Here is a 25,728-nt window from a genome sequence, read left to right on the forward strand (position 1 = left end):
ATCTTCCTCTACATTTCTGTTTCCCATATATCTTCTCTTAACAATCAACTCTACGTGATAGTAATACAGACAACTTACATAGGGAGGTATTATTGCCCTGTACTGAGAGATAAGCCCAGGCTGTTGTCCATTCAACTTTGGCTGAGGAGGCTGTATTACCCTCACTTCTCTCTTTTCTGGTATCTTAGGACTATCGGTCTGTTCTACTGGTGCAACCACATTGCCATCTTCTTGAGTAGTAGGTTTTGCGTCTTCATCAGTTGGAGCATTTGGAGAGTTCAAACTCTTGCCTCCACCTTCTCTCCAACTAGCAACATCTGCATTGGAAAAAAACAGTTAAATAATATTTGAAATAGTGCGGTGCTCTTGATGTACTTCCTATTGCTTAATCTTCACTTCAGAGCTCCAAGTGGCACAATGGGTTAAACCCTTGTGCTGGCAGGACCAAAGACCAACAGGTCACAGGTTCGAATCTGGGGAGAGCACAGATGAGCTCCTTCTCTCAGCTCCGGCTCCCCATGCGGGGACATGAGGGAAGCCTCCCACAAGGATGGTAAAACATTAAAACATCCAGGCGTCCCCTGGGCAATGTCCTTGCAGACAGCCAATTCACTCACACCAGAAGTGACTTGCAGTTTCTCAAGTCGCTCCTGACCAAAAAGAAAAACTTCAGAGGAAACAACACAGAACATTAAATGACGTTGAAGATGCACACATTTTTTATCTGGCTTGTCATTTGAATGTCTATAGCAGTGGTTCTCAACCTGTGGGTCTCCAGATGTTTTGGCCTTCAACTCCCAGAAATTCGAACAGCTGGTAAAATGGCTGGGATTTCTGGGAGTTGTAGGCTAAAACATCTGGGGACCCACAGGTTGAGAACTACTTGTCTATAGGTTTATCAACCAGGATTCATCAGAGTTCCATGAGAGATTGTTAGAGGTTCTGTGAGAGATTGTGATTAAAATACTGTAATAATAATAATAATAATAATAATAATAATAATAATAATGCAGAGGTTCCCTGAGACCTGAATATTATTTCACAAGTTCCTCCAGGGTAAAAAGATCGAGAAATGCTAGATGATCACTCATGAAGCAGATCAACATCTCTCCTGCAGGTCAGCTACACTGCTTTAGCGATGAGGTCACACTCAAAGGCAGAATTAAATATTACAGATTTTGTAGGGCTGCATTCTTGCATTCAGTTTCTCCCACAATGAATCTACTGCCACAATGGTGGCATATGCACTCTGGAATTTAGCTCTGCTCTTCCTTCAGTTGTTTTGAATTAATGTGAGCTCAGTCGGTGCTCAACCCAACTTCAAGACCAGGAGAATTTCTGTTAGAACACCTAAGGGACACTATATTCACACATATTACAAACTCAGTATCTGCTAATATGTACTCCTATGTTATTTTCCAATATGGCTCCCCATCACTGGTCGATAGGAAAATATAAATTATTGCAAAATGCTTATTTTCTTCAATATCAATATTGTAAGAGATGAAACTAATGAGAATTTCCCTCAAAAAAGACAGTAAATAATGCCTACATGCAAGTAATGTTGAAAGGCAAACCGGTTCATTTCCTAATGAAATGGTTTGTCTAAAGAAAAATAGAAATAGCTTTGCAAAAATAGAAAGCAGAAGTTGTGTGCAGGGTGAAGGCAAGAAAGAAAGGGGGAGAAGTCTTGATAAACTGGACAGAGAAGTCAAATCAAGATCAAAGGAACTCTGACATTCTTGAGAAATGGGAGGCCACAACATGACCTTAAATACTTCTTTGGTGACAAATAAGGAAGTAACCAGATAATCTTCTATCAAGGATATTAAGTAATGCTCATAAATATATAAAATACTCATAAACTTCCATGAGCTATTACAATATCAATAATTCAGAAGAGACTAGTATGAGTAAACAGAATCACTGTTTAACCTGGTTAAATTGAGTCCTTTGCAACTGAGAAATTCAGGAAATTTTATAAAAAATACAATATTAGGTTCACTTACAGCAATTGTGAAATGCAGATATCAGATGATATTTAAGATAATTAAAATGATTGTCTTAACCAACCAAGATAAGTAAGTCAGAAAAATAGATCATGAGTACTAATTATGGCTTGCTAAGTATATAACTTATGCAGGAGTTGACAGGCGTCCAATATACTGATCTGTGTTTTGTTTTCACTAGAATGCTACATAGGCCAATGCAAAAAAAATAAAAATAAAAATACGGTGACTATTAAAATAATTTCAGGAACAAATAAAAATCCAGCACCGCTAACTCAGGTTTTGACTAATCCCTAGTCTCTACAGTAGTCACCAGCTTCTGTGATTATTTTTTGTTGCTACCAAACTGGAAATCAGAACTCTTACTGTTCTAAAAAAACGGCACTTGGACTACTACTTCCCTGATTCTAGTTCTTTGGTTTCATGGGAATGAAATATCTGAACAGTTATTATTTGCTTTGGTATAGCAAAAGAATCCACTGACCTCATTTCCTGTAAGAGGGTTCTAAAAGTCACTGAATGACAGCTGCACACACACAAACATACATCCTGGTCTAGATGAGGGGGGAAATTGGCTATTATAACTGTGACTCACTGAAACTAATAGTATTTATTTCTAGTGGCAGTGAGAGAAATCTACCCTTCAGAAGAAAAATTCACTCCTGAAAAAGTTATCATGGGGGAAAAGTGTCTCCACTGAAGCTTCATCACCTTGTTTCCACAAGTCAATTTTTTCAAAATCCAATTGTCACAAGGAAAGAAAGTGAGGTAAAATCTTCTGAACAGAGACACAGACAGTAAAACAAACTTCATAGGGGTGTTAATCCTTCCCTATGCTACCCAAAGCTTGTGTGTGTGTGTGTACACATACTGTACATACACACATTGGCTGGAGTTACATTTAGAAAAGGTTCCTGTTTGACCTACAAATTCAACTTAAGAACAAACATACAGAACCTATCTTGTTTGTAACTTGGGGACTGCCTCTATATCTTGAGACAGAAAGCAGCTTGATCACCATCCAAATCTTTCCTTGCTGTTATACTACCATACTGATTAATCTAAGTCTACTCCCTCAGATGCAGAGTCTGGATTAAGCAACTTCTTAGATTTAGCCACTTCTTTCTTGCAATTAGTCTCTACAGCACTACAAAATCTTCTTGCACTCTGATATTTCAGACTAACACAGCAATGTCTTTGAAATTCATCACCACATAGAATCTTGTAACCACAGAGGTCAAACCTAGATCAGAATTTCGTTTGGAGATTGTTTATTTTTAATATGAACCAAAAGGCAAATGAAAACAACTTCTTTTTTTAAAGAGAAATTCAGTATCTTAAAAGACATTCCAGTATTTTATGAATACTTACTTTGTGGTCGTAAACTGGGTCCAGGACCATAAGGCTCTTCAGCTGCATCCTTCTCTTTATTTGTTTTTTCTTGGTCTCCAGCTGCCTGCAGACTAGGAAACTCTTGCTGAAAATAGCTGTTTATCGGAACTCCAGGACCTGAGACAGTTGTGTTAAAAAAAAAACCCAAGTAACTGCATTGTACCTCAGAAAACCTAAATCTATAATGAGGAAAACTTATAATCTTTAAAACAATATAAATTATTGCAAATAACAACCATCTTTCCTATAATGGATTTGGTTGCTTCAGGAAGGATTACTACTCCAGCTGTTTTCCTGATGAAGCCAAACTGAATAGTATTGTAAAATCTAATATTTTTCTGACATAAGAAAAAGAATCCAGCATTACAGCCGTGGCAGCTGGCACCCTCAGTGGTTTGTGTGAATAAAGGAGCCTGCTTTAAGAAATGAATCCAGAAGGTAAACTGAGAAATTTTCTTTCTTTTCTTTCTTCTGAATGATAACCAGCACTGGCAGCTAGATGGCTGATCACACCACCATCTTTCTAGCTCTCTTAGTATCTATAGCAGGAGTTGCCCAAACCGAGGCTCATGGGCCGGATACTGCCCCCCCCCAGGCCATTTACCCAGCCCCCAACCTACATTTTAGAATATGAAGGCACACAACAACAACAATCCTAATTGACTTGGAGTACCACATTAGAATGACAGCAGCCATTTTTAATACTGGCTTTCTGCAAAAAGACTGTCAAACCTTATTCAAAATGACCATCAGAATCTCTCTGCAGAGTCTCATGAAAAAAGGCTGCTGCCATTTTGTTTCAACCGATTTTACATATTTGATGGAGGAATGCTTCAGCTCTCTCAAGGTCAAGTAAGGAAGGGAAGCAAGGGAGTTGAAGGGATAATATAATTAAACAGAAAAATAGCCAATGTGACAAAGGAATTAACAACATAAATTAGAAACAATTAAGATACTCATGAAACACAAACTGAGTTCATGTGTTTATAAAAAAACAGCACTACAATGTTTAAAATACTAAATATCGGCATCCAATTCAAATGGGTCTCTTGCAACTTGCCTATTACAAACTGTGATGCAGGCTAAAATGTATTTTGAAAAATGGAGGCACTATATGTTGTATAAATAGATCTATAGCAGGGGGAAACAGGCCCTCTGTAGCTCTGATTCTCTCTAAACCCATCCTCAAACCCAACCCCAAATATGTTATGGTTCACAATGATATTGTTACAAATATACTTTGTTGTGTTCCAACAAAATACATTATTCTAAAAGTACTTATCAAACTGTTACAGACTTGGAAGTGTTTCATCAATTAACGTTGAGTGCTTGCCTCAAAAGGAAAGAGGTGATATCATGTGTACTACACAGGACTTCTCCACTTACCATCACCTTGCCCACCTTGCTTGGTATTGGCCCATGATTTGGCAACAGGAGGGGCTTCTGGAGGAGCAGGAACTGGAGGCTTTGGCTCAGTTTGTGGCACTTCTGGTGGTCTGAAAGCAAGAGAAATTCGAAGAAATATACCCGACAATACTGTAAATAGGGGATTTTAAAAAGCCCATGCTACTTATAATCACAATATTTCTCAGATCATTAAAGAAAGCATCTGCAGTGCTGAAAAGGAATTTTAAAACTCTTCAGCTGTGCTTACTTTCTTAAATAGTTATTATGGTAATATATTTTCGTTACATTTAATATGCTTTCTTTTAATTAAAAAAAAAGGCAGCTAATGTGCCAATACATTTTTTACATTCTTATGCCAGTAGAATCATTAGCCAATTAACTTTTGCTAACTAACTGTTTTAATGCAGAGAAGGAAAAAAACGGAGAGACTGGATGTTATGATTTGTGTAATCTAGCTGGGCAAAAAAAGGACAGATTCTTCTACTCATAATTAGGATACAAATTTGTTCACCTATAATCTTCATAAAATGTGACAATGAGGCCCATGCACAGCATGATGCAATAATCCAAACAGGATATTACCATAACACAATTACTCAGGCTCTCAGAATTTAGGTATTGCATATCAGCTGAAGTTTATATAAGATGTGGTTCTACAGCATAACTGTACTACCATTACCACTTTTAGTACCATTCTACTTAACTTACTTTTCTTCTTCTTGCTGCTCTGGTTTAGAAGCCCATCCTGTGCCATCCTTAGGCACAATGTTTATGTTAGGATCGTTGCCTTTGTTCTCTGCTTTAAGACTGGGAAGGTTAGCAGGAGGTGGCATCCTCCTTGAAATGGCAACTTTCCCAAGACTCTGGAGCCCATGGCGAGCTGTAACTAAACACCAAGGAAGGATATTTTACTTTAATGCCAAAGAAAAACTTTATTTAAAAACAAACCATCTATGTCTTTTGGGATTAAAATGCTTTTTATGCCACTACTACTGAAAAGCTTTAAGAAGGAGCTATGTTGATATCACCCAACTGGTCTGTAAGTGAGGCATAGGAAAGTAACATCTATTTCTTAGTAGGACAACTGAATAGAGGTATTTAAAGAGCTGACATAGTTAGGTTGCTCTAACAATACAAACAAATGAATTCAAACTGCAAAAAAAAAAAAAGGATTCCACCTGCATATTTGGAAGAACTTTCTAACTATAAGCTGTTCAACGGTAGAAAGATCCGTCTTGTCTATAGTGTTGGTAATAAGGGACTCCCTGCTGAGAGAAATCAGTGGTTTGAAGATCTGACAGGATGACTGGAGAGGTGTGCTGTCTCATTAGAGCAAAAATCCATGATGTAATGAAGAGGTTGACAAGGCCACAGACCAATACCCCTTTCCTTTTGGTCCATGTGGGGACTAGCATGTTTGCCACATGGTGTAAGCTTTAGAACAGTGGTTCTCAAACTGTGGGTCTCCAGGTGTTTTGGCCTACAACTCCCAGAAATCCCAGCCAGTTTACCAGCTGAGGACCAAAAGATCTGGAGACCCACTGCTTTAGAAGACCACACAGGATTACATAGGAAGATGAAGTGTCGTGACACCCAGTTCATTTTGTCTGCCTTCCCAGTCCAAGGATGCAGCCCAGGAAGGAAGAGAAGGGTAATAGAAGCAAATAACTAGATTTGCAGATGGTGTCATCAGGATCAACTCCGCTTCCTGGACCAAGGTCTGAGATTTAATAAAGTTGGGCTTCTGGCATCTCAAAGATGTTGGCAGGAACATATCTGCCAAGAGTCTCACAAACCTGATCAGGAGGGCTTTTAGAGTGAATTATCTCAGGGAAGGAAACAATATACTTGAAGGCAGGAGTTTGAGACAGATCACACCAGCTATTATAGAACAAACAGAACAAGAACTCAACAGTGAAAAGGGGAAAAGAAAGCATCTAGGGGGACAGCACATGGTCTTTTGTGTCTCTGCACTACCGCACAGAGCATAGGAAATTAACCATAAAAACTTGAACTATTAATGCAAAACATATCAGGTCAGCCCTCTCTCCTAAAAATATGGCTGTGGATAATAATGGAGTAAAATAAGTGAAGATGGAATATGTGTAATCACGACTGAAATGGCCTTGACTATGAATTCGGAGTGTGTGGTTTTAATAATTAGTTTTAATGTTTACATTGCTTTCAATTTAATGTTTCAGTGTATATTATTTTATTATATGTTTGTCTGATACGGCATCGAATTGTTGCCTATTGTAAGGCTGCTCTGAGTCCCCTTCAGGTTGAAAAGGGTGGGGTATAAATACAGTAAATAAATAAAAATAAATAAATATGTTACAATCAGCATCACTAAAACCTGGCAGAACACGTCTTATCATTAGAATTTAGTAATAGAGGGGTATAACCTATTTCTGAGAAATACGCTAAAGAGGAAAGCAGGATCAACACTGTATGATAAACATGTTTACACTTGTGAGAAGATCCATGACATATCTCCTGGAAGTCGGGTAGAGGAACATCAGGGTAAAAATTAAGGAGGAAAGAAATGACAGGGGTGTCATTGTGCGGGCTACAAACCTTCAACCAGATTAATGACTTGGATAATGCCTTCCTACAATGGATGGTCACACATTCAGAAAGGAGAAATATCTGTTGGAAGACATTCTCTGCCAAGAATATCAGAACTAACCAATTCTTCATTTGCCTTGCAGATGATTTCATACTTCAGAAGGTGGCAGAAGCAACAAGGGGATCAGATTTTTTTATATCTGCTCCTAACCAACAGTGACAACCTAGTAAATAGAGTAGAAGTGGTGGGTTCCTTAGATGAAAGTGACCATGTTCTACTAGAATATGTTATACAATAGAAAGGGGAAGTTAAGCACAGCCAGACATGCATACTAGGCTTTAAGAAAGCTTCAGTAAACTTAGGGGAAAACTAAAAGTAATCCCATGGTCAGCAATACTAAAAAAGGAAAGTAGTTAGTGGTGGATGGGAATTTTTGAAAAGTGAGACATTGGAGACACAATGAGGAAGAAAAATAGGAGATGTCTAAAGAAACCGGAATGGGTGCCTAAGGAACTTTCAACTGAGCTAAAATTTAAAAGGAACATGTACAAGAAATGGAAAAGCAGAGAAATCACCAAATAGTCAGCTTGTGTAGGAATCAAGTTAGCAAAATCTAAGCACAGTATGTATGGGCTTAGACTTAAAGGGGAGATTATAACAATAAAAGGAAGGAAAAGGAATGAGGAGGAATTGGTAGAATCACTGGCATACAGGTGATGGCAAAATGCTTAATGGGTCAGAAAAAAAGGCAGAACTATGTAACAACTTCTCCGTCTGTTTTCTGGACTCCTTGATTTTCCAAGAAACTTAAGCAATCTATTGCTTTTGTTGACATTTAATGCAGTAACAAGAAAGACGTGGATCAAATAAAGATGCATTCAATTTAATGCACTATTGAATCCTGATGGTATGAGTCTCATAATTAGAACACAGTACTGAAAGCATAGACCCTATTCCTAATAAATAGACCAATATTTAATTGGAAATTTTAATTCTGTACCCATTTCAGATTAATAAGTATAGTGCTATAACACTAATTATTTAGATGATGATCAACCAGGCTTCTGACTTCAACAAGATATAATAGAAAAATGTCTCATATGCAGTTTATATTCAAAACTAGTCAGTAATCTGCTATGCAAAAATAATCAAAAGTGGCTAAAATTGAATTGGTCTTCCCAGATGCCAACTGAATGTATCTAAAGACATCAGAGATTTTAATTATTCCAGGTATGATGTTGGTACAATGTTGGATGGCTATCTGTATGGGACGCTTTTGTGATTTCCTGCATGGCACAGGTTTGGACTAGATAATACTTGTGATCTCTTCTAACTATGATTCTAAGATTACTCTTTCCTGCATCCCCAAATCAAGTAAGGCTCTCAAGAAGATTTTAATTAATGAGGGTCTATATGGAGAAAATAGCTCTTTAAGAGAAATGTATGTCTGTGCAGGTAATAGGAAAGATAAGCAGCTAGTAAAACAAAATTAGTAACAATTTTTTATCCCTGCATACAACATAATAGTGGCTAGTGAAAAAAAATGTTTAAAAAACTTCTTTCAATCAAGCCTGTTATCATATGGATATCTTAAAACACAACTGTGGTTCAAAGTAGTACATACCTGCAGCTTTCTGTGTTTCCAGAGTTTTCCCTTTATAAGTGTTGAATAGACTAAGTGTTGCATATTTTGTTTTTCCGTCCTTTGCCTTTGTACTCTGCCCTGACTTTTCCGACATTTCAGTTCATTGAATCCAAAATTGCCTTCTCACTCCTAAAAGGAAAGGAAAAGGAAACCAGTTAGTCTTTAAAGAATCTAGCAAAAAACAAAAACTATAGTACCTCTGGAAAACCATTTAGAGAATACACCTGTAATATGAGAACAGGAGCATCTGCAGGAAAGAGCATCTGTACTAGTCAACTAAGGCGAGTTGTAGTTACATGTCTACTCTGGTAAATTATAATTAATAATGTAAATCTTGGCTTGGCTACACAGTGCCTGCTAAAACATCCACAGAACTTTCCTCCACTACCACCAGAGGAAAAAAATAATTTAGCCAAAGCAATTGCTTCAATGTAAAGGGAATGCCAATAGCAATTCCCATGACTGCTTCCTCATGAGGTGAGAGCAGAAGGGTGAAGTGAGAGCAGAAGGTGAGTTGTGTTTTGGAATCAACCATGACTCTTTCACTGCGTTTCTTTAAGACTTATATTTGCTCTTCCTGATCACATGGGAGAGGGGCTTCTGTTGAGTCATGGACTTGCCTGGAGGCAGAACTACCAGTCATTTTCTTGGTTTTTCCAAGTTTTATGTAGCCAGATAAAAGTTATTGAGGAAACCATAAGCCCTCAGTAAAACTAAAAAAAATGTATTATGTATTCTGAATGTGGTCTCTGCCAAAGTGTCATTCACATACAGAAAGCACAGATTTCCAGACAAAGAGCTGGGGATAGAGAAAACCCAGGTAGTATGTGTTGATTTTCCTTGATGTTTTGCATTATAAGTCTTAGCCAACACTCGAAAATATTCTGCTTTGGATATCTAAAAAGTGGTGTTTTGCATAATACACTTTATCCTCTTAGTGCTGTATGTCACCATATCTAAGGGCCCTTCAACACATCCTTATATCCCAGAATATCAAGGCAGAAAATCCCACATGATCTGAGTATGGACTCAGATAACCCAGTTCTAAGCAGATATTGCGTGATTTTCTGCCTTGATATTCTGGGATATAGGGCTGCGTAGAAAGGCCCTAAGGTGCATCCCTCTTTTTGAAGCTTCAATTTTGAAAAAAGGAATTCTTAAAATTCTTAGAATATTTTAATTTAAATAATTTAAATATGCATAATACCTTTTAGAATTTCCTCTGCGTGCACAATAGGCCCATAGACTTAGAAAAAAAGGAGACTCATATAGACAAGATGACTTCTGAGTGTGAAGAAATCCAGAAGTCATCTTGTCTGCATTGGTCTTTTTAACTAAGTCTATGAGCCCATTGAGGAGGCAGCAGAAGCAGGAAGCGGCATTTAGCTCAGTCAAGCTCTTCCTCCTCTCTGAGGGATACCGCCCCCCCCCCCCCCATGCAACCAGAGCAATATGTGGCTGGGATCCTTCCTCTTCTTTTCAGGGATAAGTTTTTAAAAAAATAAAAAAAAACAGAGCCATATGGGGCTGGGTCCCCTCCTCCTCCCCCCTTGGAGGTAAGAGTTTTTTTAAACCACAAAAAAACAGCAAATGTAAGGCAGCAGCAAATGTAATACACACCCTATTTTTAGAGTATCTAAAATGAGAAAAATTGCAAAATGTGGTATTTCTGTTCTATTACTTCTGGTCCTTAGAAAGTATTCAGATATGTATACAGCTGCAAAATTAACATAAGATTTTCAGAATGCTTTTGTCAGTAACAGCTGAGTCATTCTTCTGGCCAAAGCTTAGCAAACAGGAAGGAAATAATTTGCAATGTGTGTTCATTAGTATATGTGACTTCAATACAGAAACCAAAAGCACTTACTTTTCCCCCGTCCATGGGGGAATCAGCACTATTTTAATACATTAAAACTTTTAATTCTGAGAAATGTCCAGTGGATTAGAGATAGTGATCTATACTAATCTTCCAGTTAATTCAGAAATCAATAAGAAGAGTTAGAAACCAGTTAACTTTAATATATTGCTAGGTATGGTGGCTGCAGATGGATTTGGTTCTTCTTGCAAAGGAAATGGAAAGTGTCTAGCAGCCACATTGTAATTTATAGCTAAGAAAATTCAGATTTCTGTTTCACTATCTGAGAGAGGAGACAGAATATGTGGGCACATGTTTATGTGTTTCTATTACTTATCCCAGGTGACTAGGTAAATATAAGCATTCAATAGCTTTGGTTATTCTTCCTAGTCAGCCTAATGCATATTTGTCAACAACCCTTTTGAGTTCTCATTTGGGGGAAGCAAGATCCCAACACCAACCATTTTCCCAAAAGGGGACACACTCTCATTTATGAAGACTTGCTACTCTAGAAAGGTAGGAAAAGTTGCTTGCCTAGTGCTTCATGTGAATGTGTTTCTTTCTGATCTCATGGAGAGTTGTGGAAGTACTAAGACTCTTTTCTACTTCTACGTATCTATGGCAATCAGAATAAGTACAGAAAATGGAAAATGCCTGGAGCACTTGTCACTTCTCCTCAAAAAAGCACCAAAGGAATAGAGGGCCAATCTTTCTGGAATGGTCCAAGTTCTTTTTGTACCTTCACTTTTATTACAAAAGGAAGCAACCCTTTCTCTTTGTAGAAAAATGGCACGTCTCCCTAAGATAGCTCTGTCTCTTTCCCCTCCACAAGAACAACCCTCAATTTATCCACAGGTATATCAAAATCAATAATTTTGGCACAAAAAACTGCCCTTGACTTATACAAGGTTGATTTACAAAAGAGTATATATGGTAGTTCCAAGCTCAGGCAGTACTTGTTACCCATGAACTAGTATTGGAGTTTTTAAAATGAATCAAATGTGCATGTAAGCAAAAACTTTACTATTTCTTGCTTAAATCTAATGTAATTTACATAACCCAGGCTGCAACTTAAATTAACAACACCTGGATATAAGATACAGTTTTAAAGAATGATTGGCTTTTAGAGGGTTGAAATAAGGCTTTTTGGCCTTTTTGAATGCCTATTTCTTTTCTTTCTTTTTTTAAAGAAGAGTTAAGGTACCTTTTCCCCACCTCCACACTTGATACCCAAGGAATCTTAACATCAGGTTACTTCTTCCATTCTCTTGCTCTAGGACCAGTGTCCCATCATCTCTCCTTTTCCCACTTAAGGAATCTTAGCAGTGGTGCCTCAAAAGAGCTCTCTTCTGTTTTCTAGTAAATTATGATCAATTATTGCAGCTTACCTTCTACTTTTTAGGAACTCTCCATTTAAAACTTGGGCAACAACCAAACTCATTCTACGCTTATCTATGATTTTATGATGAGTTACCACAGACACCACTTTATTGCTTCCAGTGAGTCCTCCTCCTTTAATTTAGAATTTTGGTTTCAAACTGAGCATTGCAATTGGACAACCAAAAACACACTATATTATTTTGAAGTCTCTGTCATTATATTCTAATAAATTAAACAAATGTAAAGATGGTCCAGTTCACAGCATTTATACAGGTATACCTTAGCGAACAAAGCCTCGTACAAAGAAACTCCTTTTTACATAGTCTTCTTCTGCTCACTTGGGATCTCAATTTTAAATTATTTTCTACATATATAGCATTTTAATAGATTTTTATTGAATGCTTTTATCTAACTACAGTCATAAAATCAGGGGCGGGAATGGGTAAGGAAAGGCAAGAGATAAGTTGGGAAGGTTGGAGTGAAGGAAAACATTACTAAGGGAGAAAAGCTGAAATAGGTTATCTACCGGGGAATAAGAGAAAAGGTTGGAAATAAAAAAAAGAAAAAAATTCGGGAGTTGGGAAATTGTGGGGAGGGGGGGGTTAGTTTTGGCTTTCCAGTCTCCTTCTTCAAGGGTCCATTTAATTTTCTTTTTCAATTGTATTTCTGTAATTCTGGCTTCTCCCTCTATTCTTCTTCCCTCTGGTTGGACTTTCCTTCTTGTTCCTTCAAATATTCGTCAAATAATTTCCAGTCAATTTTCTTGATCGGTCTTCCATTGGTTTCTTTCAGATAGAATGTCAATTTGTCCATATCTCTTATTTCTTTTACCTTGTTCAATCATCCTTTTGTTGCCAAGTCATTTTGTTTCCATTTCTTTGCATGTATTGTTCTGGCCGCAGTGGTTAAATACATGTCTTTATTTTGGTCTAATTCAATATCTTCATCTGTTAATCCCAACAAAAAAAATATTCTGACTTCATTCAAATTTTTCGTTTTATTATTTTTTGGCATGCTTCTTGTATTATCTTCCAATAAGTTTTTATCTTTGGGCATGACCACCGTGCACGATAGAAGGTCCCTACCTGTATTTCACACTTCCAACATTTATTATTTGCATTCTTATACGTTATTCTAATTTTTTGTGGTGACAGATGCCATCTATAGAACATCTTGAACCAATTTTCATGTCTGTGGTGTATGTATACTTAATTTTTGGTCCATATTTGTTCCCATTCTCTCAATATTGATCTTCCTATGTTGGTTGCCCATTTAACCATGCATTCCTTCACTAATTCAGTCTCTGTAGCCCATTCAATTAATTTTTCATAAATAAATGTTATATTTTTTTCTGTCTTTTTGTATTATTCGATCCCAGAAATAGTCCTTTTCCATAAAACTACATTGTTTGTCTTTATTGTAATACTTTTCAAATTGTATGTGTTGAAACCAAGTAAACGTATTGAATTGTTGGATTATTTCTTCCCTTGTTTACAATTTAAAAAGTAGGGGCAATCTAATATTTTTATAGGTTCCCTTGGGATGGATTAAGCTCTCATTTTTTGCCACTTCATCCAAAAATGGTTCCTTTTATATTTGTAACTAAAATTTCTAGACTTCTGCATGAATACATATAGTGTATGTGTGTATACACATAAATACACACACAGTATAAATACTGCATATAAAATATGTTCCAAAACCAATAAATTGACATTTCATCTGTAAATGGTAATAATGATCCATTTTTAATTCATTTCCTAAAACCTTCACTACCTCTCCCCCCAGAAAACAATAGTTTCCCTCCATTCTGTGTAAAAATAAAGCAAAGCTGCTTAACGGTTATCTAAGATAAGGTGGCAAGACTATACAAAAGATCTGTATAGAAAGGATAATAATATCAAGGATAGCTTTGACAGTGTGGTGAGTTAATTAGAACCAGACATCCTGAGAAGCGAGGTTGAATGGGCCTTAAGAAGCATTGCAGACGCAGACTGCAGCCAGGAAATCCAAAGACGTTTACTTCTTGGGAGGAGAGCAACGACCAATCTCAATAAAATAGTTAAAAGTAGATACATCACACTGCCAATGAAGGGCCGCATAGTTAAAGCAATGGTATTTCCTGTAGTGACCTATGGATACAAGAAACTGGGCCATAAGGAAGGCTGAGGAAAGGAAGATAGACACTTTTAAACTATGGTGTTGGAGGAAAATTCTGAGAGACTTGGACCATGAGAAGATCAAGCCAGTTCATACTCCAGGAAATAATGCCCAGCTGCTCACTGGAGGGAAGGATATCAGAGGCAAAGATGAAATACTTTGGCCATATAATGAGAAGACAGGAAAGCTTGGAGAAGATAATGATGCTGGCGAAAATGGAAGGAAAAAGGAAGAGGAGCCGACTAAAGGCAAAATAAATGGATGTTATCCTTGAAGTGACTGGCTTGACCTTAAAGGGGAGCTGGGGTGGCGATGACCAATAGGGAGCTCTGGCTTGGGTTGGTCCATGAGATCACAAAGAGTTGGAAACAGCTGAATTAATAAACAAGTTGAGAAAGCAACCCAAAGAGTATGCACTGGGCATTAAGAAGAAGTGCAAGCCACAAAAATATGAGCTTCTAAGCCCCAAACCATAATCTTAAAATATAAAGCATAGCTCACTTTCTTTGAATTGTACCCAAGGATTGCAGAACATAAAAACTGCCACATAAAAGCCCATTTTTTTCAGTTATACATACAGGATTCTAGAAATATATATTATAAAAATATTTTACTTAAGTATACAGTAAAATATATTAAAAAGTAATCAACAAAACAGTTACAAAATCCTCTATCTTGAGAAAATATTGGAGCAACCTCTAGATACAAATGACTGATCTCAGCTATGTCATTCACTCAGTTATCAACGATACTGAATTTTGTTAACCTATGGCTTAGTATTACACAAATGAGTCTCACCTTTATAAGTTCACTGCACCCATTCCCATATTCTCTGTTTTACAGTCCACAAGAATACATGCTATCTTTCTAAATGTGTACTGCAGTTCTCAAATCAGATAATTTCCAACCATACCAATTTCCTGTTTCAAATTTAACAATAAAATCTACATTTTTAAAAGGGGAAATTAATCAATTAAAACAGATCATGCAAGGGAGAACATTTAGAGACCTTCCACACAGCCCTATATCCCAGAATATCAAGGCAGGAAACCTCATATTATCTGAGTGTGGACTCAGATAACCCAGGGCCCACACAGCCCTATATCCCAGAATATCAAGGTAAGAAACCCCACATTATCTGAGTGTGGACTCAGATAACCCAGGGCCCATGCAGCCCTATATCCCAGAATATCAAGGCAGAAAATCCCTGCTTTGAAGTGGGTTATCTGAGTACACATTCAGGGCCCTTCCATACAGTCATATAACCCAGAATATCAAGGCAGAAAATTCCACAATATCTGCTTTGAATTGGGTTATCTGAATCCACCCTGCCATATATTCCAGTTCAAAGCAGAAAATGTGGGATTTTATTCAGCTGTGTGGGGGCCCTTCCACACAGCCCTATATCCCAGAATATCAGGGCAGAAAATCCCACAATATCTGCTTTGAACTGGGTTATCTGAGTCCACACTCAGATAATGTGGGATTTTCACTCTTGATATTCTGGGGGCCCTTCCAAACAGCCCTATATCCCGGAATATCAAGGCAGAAAATCCCACAATACCTGCTTTGAATTGGGGCCCCTTCCACACAGCCCTTTATCTCAGAATACCAAGACAGAAAATCCCACAATACCTGCTGTGAACTAGGTTATATGAGTACTCACTCAGATAATGTGGCATTTCCTGCCTTGCTATTCTGGGATATAGGGCTGTGTGGAAGGGCCTTCGGATAACCCAGTTCAAAGCAGGTATTGTGGGATTTTCTGCCTTGACATTCTGGGATATAAGGCTGTGTGGAAGGGCCCTAGATCATCCGAGGGCCCTTCCACACAGCCATATATCCGAGGGCCCTTCCACACAGGCAGAAAATCCCACATTATCTGAGTGTAGATTCAGATAACCCAGTTCAAAACAGGGCTGTGTAGAAGGGCGCTAGGTGTTAAGGATTGCTTATTCCAAAATAATGTGTGCACACTTGAGCAATCCTTGTTTAGTCGGGGCCCTTCCACACAGTCATATAACTCAGAATATCAAGGCAGAAAATCCCAAAATATCTCCTTTGAACAAGGTTATCTGAGTCCACACGGCCATATATTCCAATTCAAAGCAGATAATGTGGGATTTTATTCATCTAGGTGGAGGGGGCCTCAGAGAAGCTGGTTTTTCTCTGGCCCCTTCTACACAGTTGTATAAAATCCAGATCATCTGCTCTGTACTAGATTATATGGAAGTGTTTGTTGTTGTTCATTCGTTCAGTCGTCTCCGACTCTTCGTGACCTCATGGACCAGCCCACGCCAGAGCTCCCTGTCGGCCGTTACCACCCCCAGCTCCCTCAAGGTCAGTCCAGTCACTTCAAGGATGCCATCCATCCATCTTGCCCTTGGTCGGCCCCTCTTCCTTTTGCCTTCCACTTTCCCCAGCATCATTGTCTTCTCTAGGCTTTCCTGTCTCCTCATGATGTGGCCAAAGTACTTCAACTTTGTCTCTAGTATCGTTCCCTCCAGTGAGCAGTCGGGCTTTATTTCCTGGAGGATGGACTGGTTGGATCTTCTCGCAGTCCAAGGCACTCTCAGCACTTTCCTCCAGCACCACAGCTCAAAAGCATCGATCTTCCTTCGCTCAGCCTTCCCTAAGGTCCAGCTCTCACATCCGTAGGTTACTACAGGGAATACCATGGCTTTGACTAGGCGGATCTTTGTTGCCAGTCTGATGTCTCTACTCTTGACTATTTTATCTTATTTTATTTTATTTTTTATTTTATATGGAAGTGTAGACTCATATAATCCAGTTCAAAGCAGATGTGAATTATCTGTATTGATAACCTAGATTACATGTCATTGTAGAAGGGGCCTAAACTTTTCCTTTAGATGGCAGGCAGCTTTCTCCCCACAACAGGCACATAGGTACTTACAATCTATGGGTAAATCTTCATACACCTTGAAGTGAGCTCTTACCTTGAGTGCCCTGCCCTGTCTCAGTCAGGACCCTTCCACACAGCCATATAATTAAGAATATCAAGGCAGATAACCCACAATATCTGCTTTGAACTGAGTTATCTGAGTCCACACTGCCATATAACCCAGTTCAATATGGATTTTATACAGCTGTGTGGAAGGGGCCTGGATTATATGGCAGTGTAGATCTGGCCTCAGATAATTTAGTTCAAACCAGATAACGTGGATGACCTGCCTTGAAATTCTGGATTATATGGCAGTGTGGACTCAGATAACCCAGTCCAAAGCAGATACTGGGCCCATCCATCCAGCAGTATATCCCAGAATATCAAGAGAGAAAATCCCACATTATCTGAGGGCCCTTTGGACCCCTCCACACAGCTCTATATCCCAGAATATCAAAGCAGAAATTCCCACATTATCTGAATAAATAAATAAAATGGACTCAGATAACCCAGTTCAAAGCAGATGTTGTGAGATGCTCTGTCTTTATATTCTGGGATATAGGGCTGTGTGGAAGAGCTCACTGTATATTATCTACCTTGATATTCTGGGATATATGACTATGGGCCCTTCCACACAGTCCTATATACCAACTGGGTTATCTGAGTCCACACTCAGATAATGTGGGATTATCTACCTTGATATTCTGGGATATAGGGCTGTGTGGATGGGCCCTGAGTGTGGACTCAGATAACCCAGTTCAAAGGAGATATTGTGGGATTTTCTGTCTTGATATTCTGAGATATAAGGGCCACTGTGGATTATCTATCTTGATATTCTGGGTTATATGACTATGGGCCCTTCCACACAGCCCTATATACCAACTGGGTTATCTGAGTCCACACTCAGATAATGTGGGATTATCTACCTTGATATTCTGGGATATAGGGATGCGTGGATGGGCCCCAAGTGTAGACCCAAATAACCCAGTTCAAAGGAGATATTGTGGGATTTTCTTTCTTGATATTCTGAGATATAGGGCCCACTGTGGATTATCTACTTTGATATTCTAAATTATATGCCTATGGGCCCTTCCACACAGCCCTATAACCCAACTGGGTCATCTGAGTCCATACTCAGATGATGTGGGATTTTCTGCCTTTATATTCTGAGATATAGGGCTGTGTGAAAGGGCCCACTGTGAATTATCTACCTTGATATTCTGGGTTATATGCCTATGGGCCCTTCCACACAGCCCTACATCCCAACTGGGTCATCTGAGTCCATATTCAGATAATATGGGATTTTCTGCCTTGATATTCTGGGATATAGGGCTGTGCGGATGCCCCCCCCCCCCCCCCGAGTGTTAACCCAGTTCAAAGGAATTGTGGGATTTTCTGTCTTGATATTCTGAGCTATAGGGCCCACTGTGGATTATCTACCTTGATATTCTGGGTTATATACCTATGGGCCCTTCCACACAGCCCTACATCCCAACTGGGTCATCTGAGGCCATACTCAAATAATGTGGGATTTTTTGCCTTGATATTCTCAGATATAGGGTTGTGTGGAAGGGCCCACTGTGAATTATCTACCTTGATATTCTGGGTTATATGCCTATGGGCCCTTCCACACAGCCCTACATCCCAACTGGGTCATCTGAGTCCATACTCAGCTAATGTGGGATTTTCTATCTTGATATTCTGAGCTAATGTGGGATTTTCTATCTTGATATTCTGAGATATAGGGTTGTGTGGAAGAGCCCACTGTGGATTTTCTACTTTGATATTCTGGGTTATATGCCTATGGGCCCTTCCACACAGCACTATATTCCAACTGGGTTATCTGAGTCCATACTCAGATGTCGGATTTTCTGCCTTGATATCCCAACTGGGTTATCTGAGGCGATACTCAGATAATGTGGGATTTTCTGCCTTGATATTTTAGGATATTGGGCTATGAGGAAAGGCCCACCGTGGATTATCTACTTTGATATTCTGGATTATATGCCAATGGGCCCTTCCACACAGTACTATATCCCAACTGGGTCATCTGAGTCCATACTCAGACAGAGTTGTGTGGAAGGGCCCACTGTGGATTATCTACCTTGATATTCTGGGTTATATGCCTATGGGCCCTTCCACACAGCCCTATATTCCAACTGGGTTATCTGAGGCCATACTCAGATAATGTGGGATTTTCTATCTTGATATAGGGCTGTGTGGATGGGCCCTGAGTGTGGACTCAGATAACCCAGTTCAAAGGATATATTGTGGGATTTTCTGCCTTGATATTCTGGCATATCGGGCTGTGTGGATGGGCCCTGAGTGTGGACTCAGATAACCCAGTTCAAAGGATATATTGTGGGATTTTCTGCCTTGATATTATGGCATATAGGGCTGTGTGGAAAGGCACCCAGATTCAAGGAACCTGGAGGGAAAAATGCCGGAAGTTAAGAAAATGGAGGAGTCGAAAGCAATAAAGGAATATATAGTAATGGCAGAAGCTGGGAGACAAAAAACGGTGCATGGATGCTCAGAGAAAGCGCCAGGTATTGTTTTCTTCTGTAATTGCTTTTGCAAACTTTCGGCCTCACTCATCCTATTCTTTTTTGCCCCGGCCTACTGCCCAACAAAGCCGTTATAGCCGAGAACGGGAAAGCCCGTTTATTAGTCGTCGGAGCGGGCGAGAGAGGCCCTTGAAAGCCGAGGAGGGGGAAGCCAGGACCCCCTCCCGGCTGCCCATCCTTCTTTCCTTCCCCACCACCACGTTCCCAACCCCGGCCAGGCCCCCACCTAAGGCCGCCCGACAGCCTGTGGTGCGGCCTTCACAACCGGGAGGCGTAAGGCCTACCCAAGCCGGGTCCTGTCGTAGGCCTTCCCTAGCACCCCCCTTGCCGTGGTCCCTGTGGAACGCCGCCTCCAGAATACACTCACCCAGGCCAAAGGAACCGAGACCTTCCACACCGAGCGGGCCAAGATGGCGGGCGGATAGCCAAGCCGGCGGCACCTACTGCCGTCTGACGTCAACACGCACGCAGGCGCCGTGCACCACGTGACCGGGACTACCGCTACGTTCTAGAGGAAGTGGGCGGGGGGAGAACATAGCGGCCTTGCAGCGGACTTCCTTCAATTGCGGCCCTCCAGCTGTTCAGGCCTCCAACTCCCAGAAGCCCTAGCCAGCTTGTACAATGGTCAGGAATTCTGGGAATTGGAGGCCCAAACAGCTTTTAGTTGTAGGGAGGGTGGCTGCAAAGGGAAAGAGTGGCTCAAACTGTCAGCTGGATTGAGAGCTGATAGAGACCACATTGTCAGCCTCTAAACCAGTGGTTCTCAACCTGTGGGTCCCCAGGTGTTTTGGCCTACAAGTCCCAGAAATCCCAGCCAGTTTACCAGCTGTTAGGATTTCTGGGAATTGTAAGCCAAAACACCTGGGGACCCACAGGTTGAGAACCACTGCTCTAAACTAGCTGGCGACTTCATTATGGTTTAACCCATTAGTTAATATGATACTGTGAACCTATGATACTGTGAACCACCGCCTCCTCCTGAGAAAAATGTATAATATCACAAAGGACTACCACCTCACCCGCCTCATAGGAAACCTGCTACAAAACAGGAGCTTTTTTGTTGAGGTCCAGGGCCAGAGAAGCAGATGGCGGAAACAGAAGAGCGGCCTGCCTCAGGGGAGTGTGCTTGCTCCATCCATGTTCAACATCTACACAAATGACCAGCCACTGGCAGAAGGGACAGAGAGTTTCATCTATGCTGATAATCGTGCCATTACTGCTCAAGCATGGAGCTTTGACATGGTAGAACAGAAGCTTTCCGAAGCTCTAGGACAGTAGTTCTCAACCTGTGGATCCCCAGGTGTTTTGGCCTACAACTCCCAGAAATCCCAGCCAGTTTAGCAGCTGTTGGGCTTTCTGGGAGTTGAAGGCCAAAACATCTGGGGACTCACAGGTTGAGAACTTGCTCTCACTGCCTATTACAGGGAAAACCAGCTGATCCCCAACCCATCTAAAACACAGACATGTGCCTTTCATCTCAAGAACAGACAAGCATCCCGAGCTCTGAGGATCACCTGGGAAGGAATCCACTGGAGCATTGCAGCACACCCAAATACCTGGGAGTCACTCTGGACCGTGCTCATACCTACAAGAAGCACTGCCTGAACATCAAGCAAAAAGTGGGTGCTAGAAACAATATCATACGAAAGCTGACTGGCACAACCTGGGGATCACAACTAGATACAGTGAAGACATCTGCCCTTGCGCTGTGCTATTCTGCTGCTGAGTATGCATGCCCAGTGTGGAACACATCTCACCACACTAAAACAGTGGATGTGGCTCTGAATGAGACATGCCGCATTATCACGGGGTGCCTGCACCCTATACCACTGGAGAAATGACACTGCTTAGCCGGTATTGCACCACCTGATATCCGCCGGGAAGTAGCAGCCAATAGTGAAAGGACCAAGGCAGAGACATCTCCAGCTCATCCCGTTTGGGTATCAGCCAGCACGTCAACGACTTAAATCTAAAAATAGTTTTCTAAGATGTATAGAGACACTCGCTGGAACACCTCAGCAAGCGAGAGTCCAAAAGTGGAAGGCTCAAACCCAGAACCTCAACCAATGGCTGATACCAAATGAGAAACTCCCCCCTGGGCACACAGAAGACTGGGTGACTTGGAAGGCGCTGAACAGACTGCTCTCTGGCACCACAAGATGCAGAGCCAACCTTCAGAAATGGTGCTACAAAGTGGAATCCTCGACATGCGAGTGTGGAGAAGAGCAAACCACTGACCACCTGCTGCGATGCAACCTGAGCCCTGCTACATGCACCATGGAGGACCTTCTTGCAGCAACACCAGAAGCACTCCAAGTGGCCAGATACTGGTCAAAGGACATTTAATCAGCTACCAAACTCACAATTTTCGTATTTTGTCTGTTTTTTGTTTTTTTTGGGTTTTTTGCTTTGTTCTGTTAGAAATGTAATATAATCGACTGGTTGCACAGACACGATAAATAAAAAAAATTAAAAAACCATGAGTGGCCACCAAAAAAAAAAGTTGGCCTTTTGCTTGCCATCCATGCCTTGCCTCTCTCTAATTTACCTTAGCGGTGCCCACTAGGCACCAAAATTATATACCCAGAATGAAAATATCCAGCATGCCAGGAGAAGGCTGGGAGAAAGAGGAATCCCTCTACTCTTTATGAAGTACTAGATGTAGTCATTCCAGGCACTAAGGGTATCTCACCTCCAATTTGGTGCCTGGAAGTTGTACTCTCGGAAAATGTACTCTCAGCCTTCTCTTCTGCAGGCTAAACATGCCCAGCTCTTTAAACCGCTCCTCATAGGGCTTGTTCTCCAGATCCTTGATCATTTTAGTCTTCCTCTTCTGGACACAACTCCCTTAAATTGCGGTACCAGAATTGGACACAGTATTCCAGATGTAGTCTGACCAAGGCAGAATAGAGGAGTAGCATGCCATCCCTGGATCAACTACTCCTATTTATGCAGGCCAAAATCCCATTGGCTTTTTTAACTGCCGCATCACATTGTTAGCTTGAAGACTTCAGATGTCTATGCCACAAAAAGGAGTATTTATCTTTGTACTAGAACAGAAAATCGTAAATATTGTGCCTTATGATTCTGTTGTTCTATCTAGATTGCATTTCTAGGGTAGTGGTAAGCGGTAATGCAGTCAAATAATAATAATAATGCTGCAAATAGACTAATTTGCATGGCAAGTGCACATGGCCAGGCTTTAGCACTTGATCTGAAGGACCTGGTGATAAAAAGTAACATTTTGTTATACTTAAAATGTAAACAATTTATCATTTCAATTCACAAAATTACTTATGTGATAAAACATTTGAGAAAGATCATAGAAGATGGTACATTATTGCAATATAAAATCAATGTCGTAATGTAAAGTTGTGTGCTTTCCCTTTTTTCTACAAGACATTTATTTTTAAAAATGGTAGTTAATAATTTGGGGGCGGGGTGGTGGTGGGGAGAACAAGCACTTATCTTTGTCTAGGGCATAAATAGTCTGGCATTAGCACCGTGTGGATTGTAGGCAGCTCATGGTGGAAGTAAAATAATATTTAACACATATATGATTAAAGAGTGAATTAAAAGCAAAATGCATCCAGCCTCTACTTTTCTTTTGATGTTTATTTTGCTGGCCAAACTTAAAATACCCTTTTTAATATGCTGGGGGCACTGTTGAGAAGGTTTGTCATTCTCCTTTTTTCCACTGTTTTGTTGTTCATGCATGCTCAGTAATGAATTCTGGAGGCAGCCGCTCTAGTATCCCATTCTCCTGTTAGAAATTAATTGCATTGTTTGCTATTTACTACTGCAACCTGATATTAAAGGTCTGTGTTTCTCCAGCCCTCCTTTACCACCCTATCAAAGATGCTGCTGCTAAAGGACTTCCAGCCAGGAAGAAAAGGGAGGACTGGAGTGGGTTAGAATTATTGCTTTAGTTAACATCTTTCTCTCTGTGTGTGTGTGTGTGTGTGTGTGTGTGTGGAGAGAGAGAGAGAGAGGGCATGGTATAGTGGTTTGAAGATTGGATTGTGACTCAAGACTAGGGTTCGGGTCCCCGCCTGTGTGGGGCTTGACGAATGCAAGGCTGGGGTAAAAATTGCTGGAAGAAAAATTAACAACCTTAGATATGCAGATGATACCACTTTGATGGTAGAAAGCGAGAAGGAGCTAAGGAACATTCTAATCAAGGTGAAAGAAGAAAGGGCAAAAATCTGGGTTGCAGCTAAACATCAAAAGAACCAGGATTATGGCAACAAGAATGGTTGACAACTAGGAAATAGAGGGAGAAAACATGGAGGCAGTGACAGACTTTGTATTTCTAGGTGTAAAGATTACTGCAGACACAGACTGCAGCCAGGAAATCAGGAGACGCTTACTTCTTGGGAGGAGAGCAATGGCCAATCACAATAAAATAGTGAAAAGTAGAGACATCACACTGGCAACGAAGATCCGCATAGTTAAAGCAATGGTATTCCCCATAGTCACCTATGGATGTGAGAGCGGGACCATAGGGAAGGCTGAGGAAGATAAATGTTTTTGAATTGTGGTGTTGGAGGAAAGTTCTGAGAGTGTTTTGGACCACGAGAAGATCCAACCAGTCCATACTTCAGGGAAAAAAAGCCCGACTGCTCATTGGAAGGAAGGATAGTAGAGGCAAATATGAAGTACTTTGGCCACATCGTGAGAAGACAGGAAAGCTTAGAGAAGACAATGATGCTGGGGAAAATGGAAGAAAAAAGGAAGAGGGGCCGACCAAGGGCAAGATGGATGGATGGTATCCTTGAAGTGACTGGCTTGACCTTGAAGGAGCTGGGGGTCGTGACAACCGACAGGGGTCTCTGGCGTGGACTGGTCCATGAGATCACGAAGAGTCGGAAACAACTGAACGAATTAACAACATATTGATAGCAGCTAGGTATGACTGTGAGTTTCATGATGTGATACCTAAGGAGGTTTGGTAATGGCTGAGTCATAACCATGTGATGGTTATTTCAAAAGGATTGCATCAACCAGTGATTCTTACTGATCACCTATCACAGCTGGCTATATAAGGAGGATGTAAGACTCCATCTTTTTCTCTCCTGTGTGACTCGGTGTGAGTATCTGCCTATGTTGTATTTGACTATTCTGATTGTTTGTAAGTATAAGGAATGCAGACTTGTGAATCCTGATTCTATATTTGTATATACTGCAGCAATGAAGATGAATGCCTCTGGATATTTTGGATGAAAACCTGAATCCGTGAGTCTACTAAACAGTGTGTAGATAAGATGCTAACAGTTGGACTCGAGTTATTTATTTATCGTGTCAGGGGCAACCAGAGATTTGTATTACATTTCTAACAGAACAAAACAAACCAACAAACAGACAAAACACAAAGTTTGCAAGCTTGGTAGTTGATTAAATGTCCTTTGAGCAGTATCTGGCCACTTGGAGTGCCTCTGCTGTTGTCGCAATCAGGTCCTCCATTGTGCATGTAGCAGGGCTCAGGTTGCATTGCAGCAGGTGGTCAGTGGTTTGCTCTTCTCCACACTCTCATGTCGTGGATTCCACTTTGTAGCCCCATTTCTTAAGGTTGGCTCTGCATCTCGTGGTGCCAGAGCGCAGTCTGTTCAGCGCCTTCCAAGTCGCCCAGTCTTCTGTGTGCCCAGGGGGGAGTTTCTCATTTGGTATCAGCCATTGGTTGAGGTTCTGGGTTTGAGCCTGCCACTTTTGGACTCTCGCTTGCTGGGGTGTTCCAGTGAGTGTCTCTGTAGATCTTAGAAAACAACTGTCTTGATTTAAGTCGTTGACGTGCTGGCTGATACCTAAACAAGGGATGAGCTGGAGATGTTACTGCCTTGGTCCT

General features: G+C 40.5%; 1 protein-coding gene across 9 annotated transcripts in view; it reads right to left on the minus strand.

Annotated features, from left to right (window-relative positions):
• Positions 1 to 20,354, minus strand: part of PRRC2C (proline rich coiled-coil 2C) — an 81,573-nt gene extending 61,219 nt beyond the window's left edge. For all 9 annotated transcript variants that reach the window (XM_060774366.2, XM_060774363.2, XM_060774361.2 and 6 more), the window contains exons 1-6: positions 20,254 to 20,354; positions 9,002 to 9,151; positions 5,517 to 5,694; positions 4,788 to 4,897; positions 3,381 to 3,518; positions 79 to 317 (exon numbers count right to left, since the gene is read on the minus strand). In XM_060774366.2, coding sequence (XP_060630349.2) covers positions 79 to 317; positions 3,381 to 3,518; positions 4,788 to 4,897; positions 5,517 to 5,694; positions 9,002 to 9,116 — 780 coding nt within the window. In that variant the 5' untranslated portion in view covers positions 9,117 to 9,151; positions 20,254 to 20,354. The remainder of the gene's footprint in view (positions 1 to 78; positions 318 to 3,380; positions 3,519 to 4,787; positions 4,898 to 5,516; positions 5,695 to 9,001; positions 9,152 to 20,253) is intronic.
• Between the last annotated feature and the right edge of the window lie 5,374 nt (positions 20,355 to 25,728).

The sequence above is a fragment of the Anolis sagrei genome, chromosome 4 (assembly GCF_037176765.1).
Source record: "Anolis sagrei isolate rAnoSag1 chromosome 4, rAnoSag1.mat, whole genome shotgun sequence".
NCBI lineage: Eukaryota > Metazoa > Chordata > Lepidosauria > Squamata > Dactyloidae > Anolis > Anolis sagrei.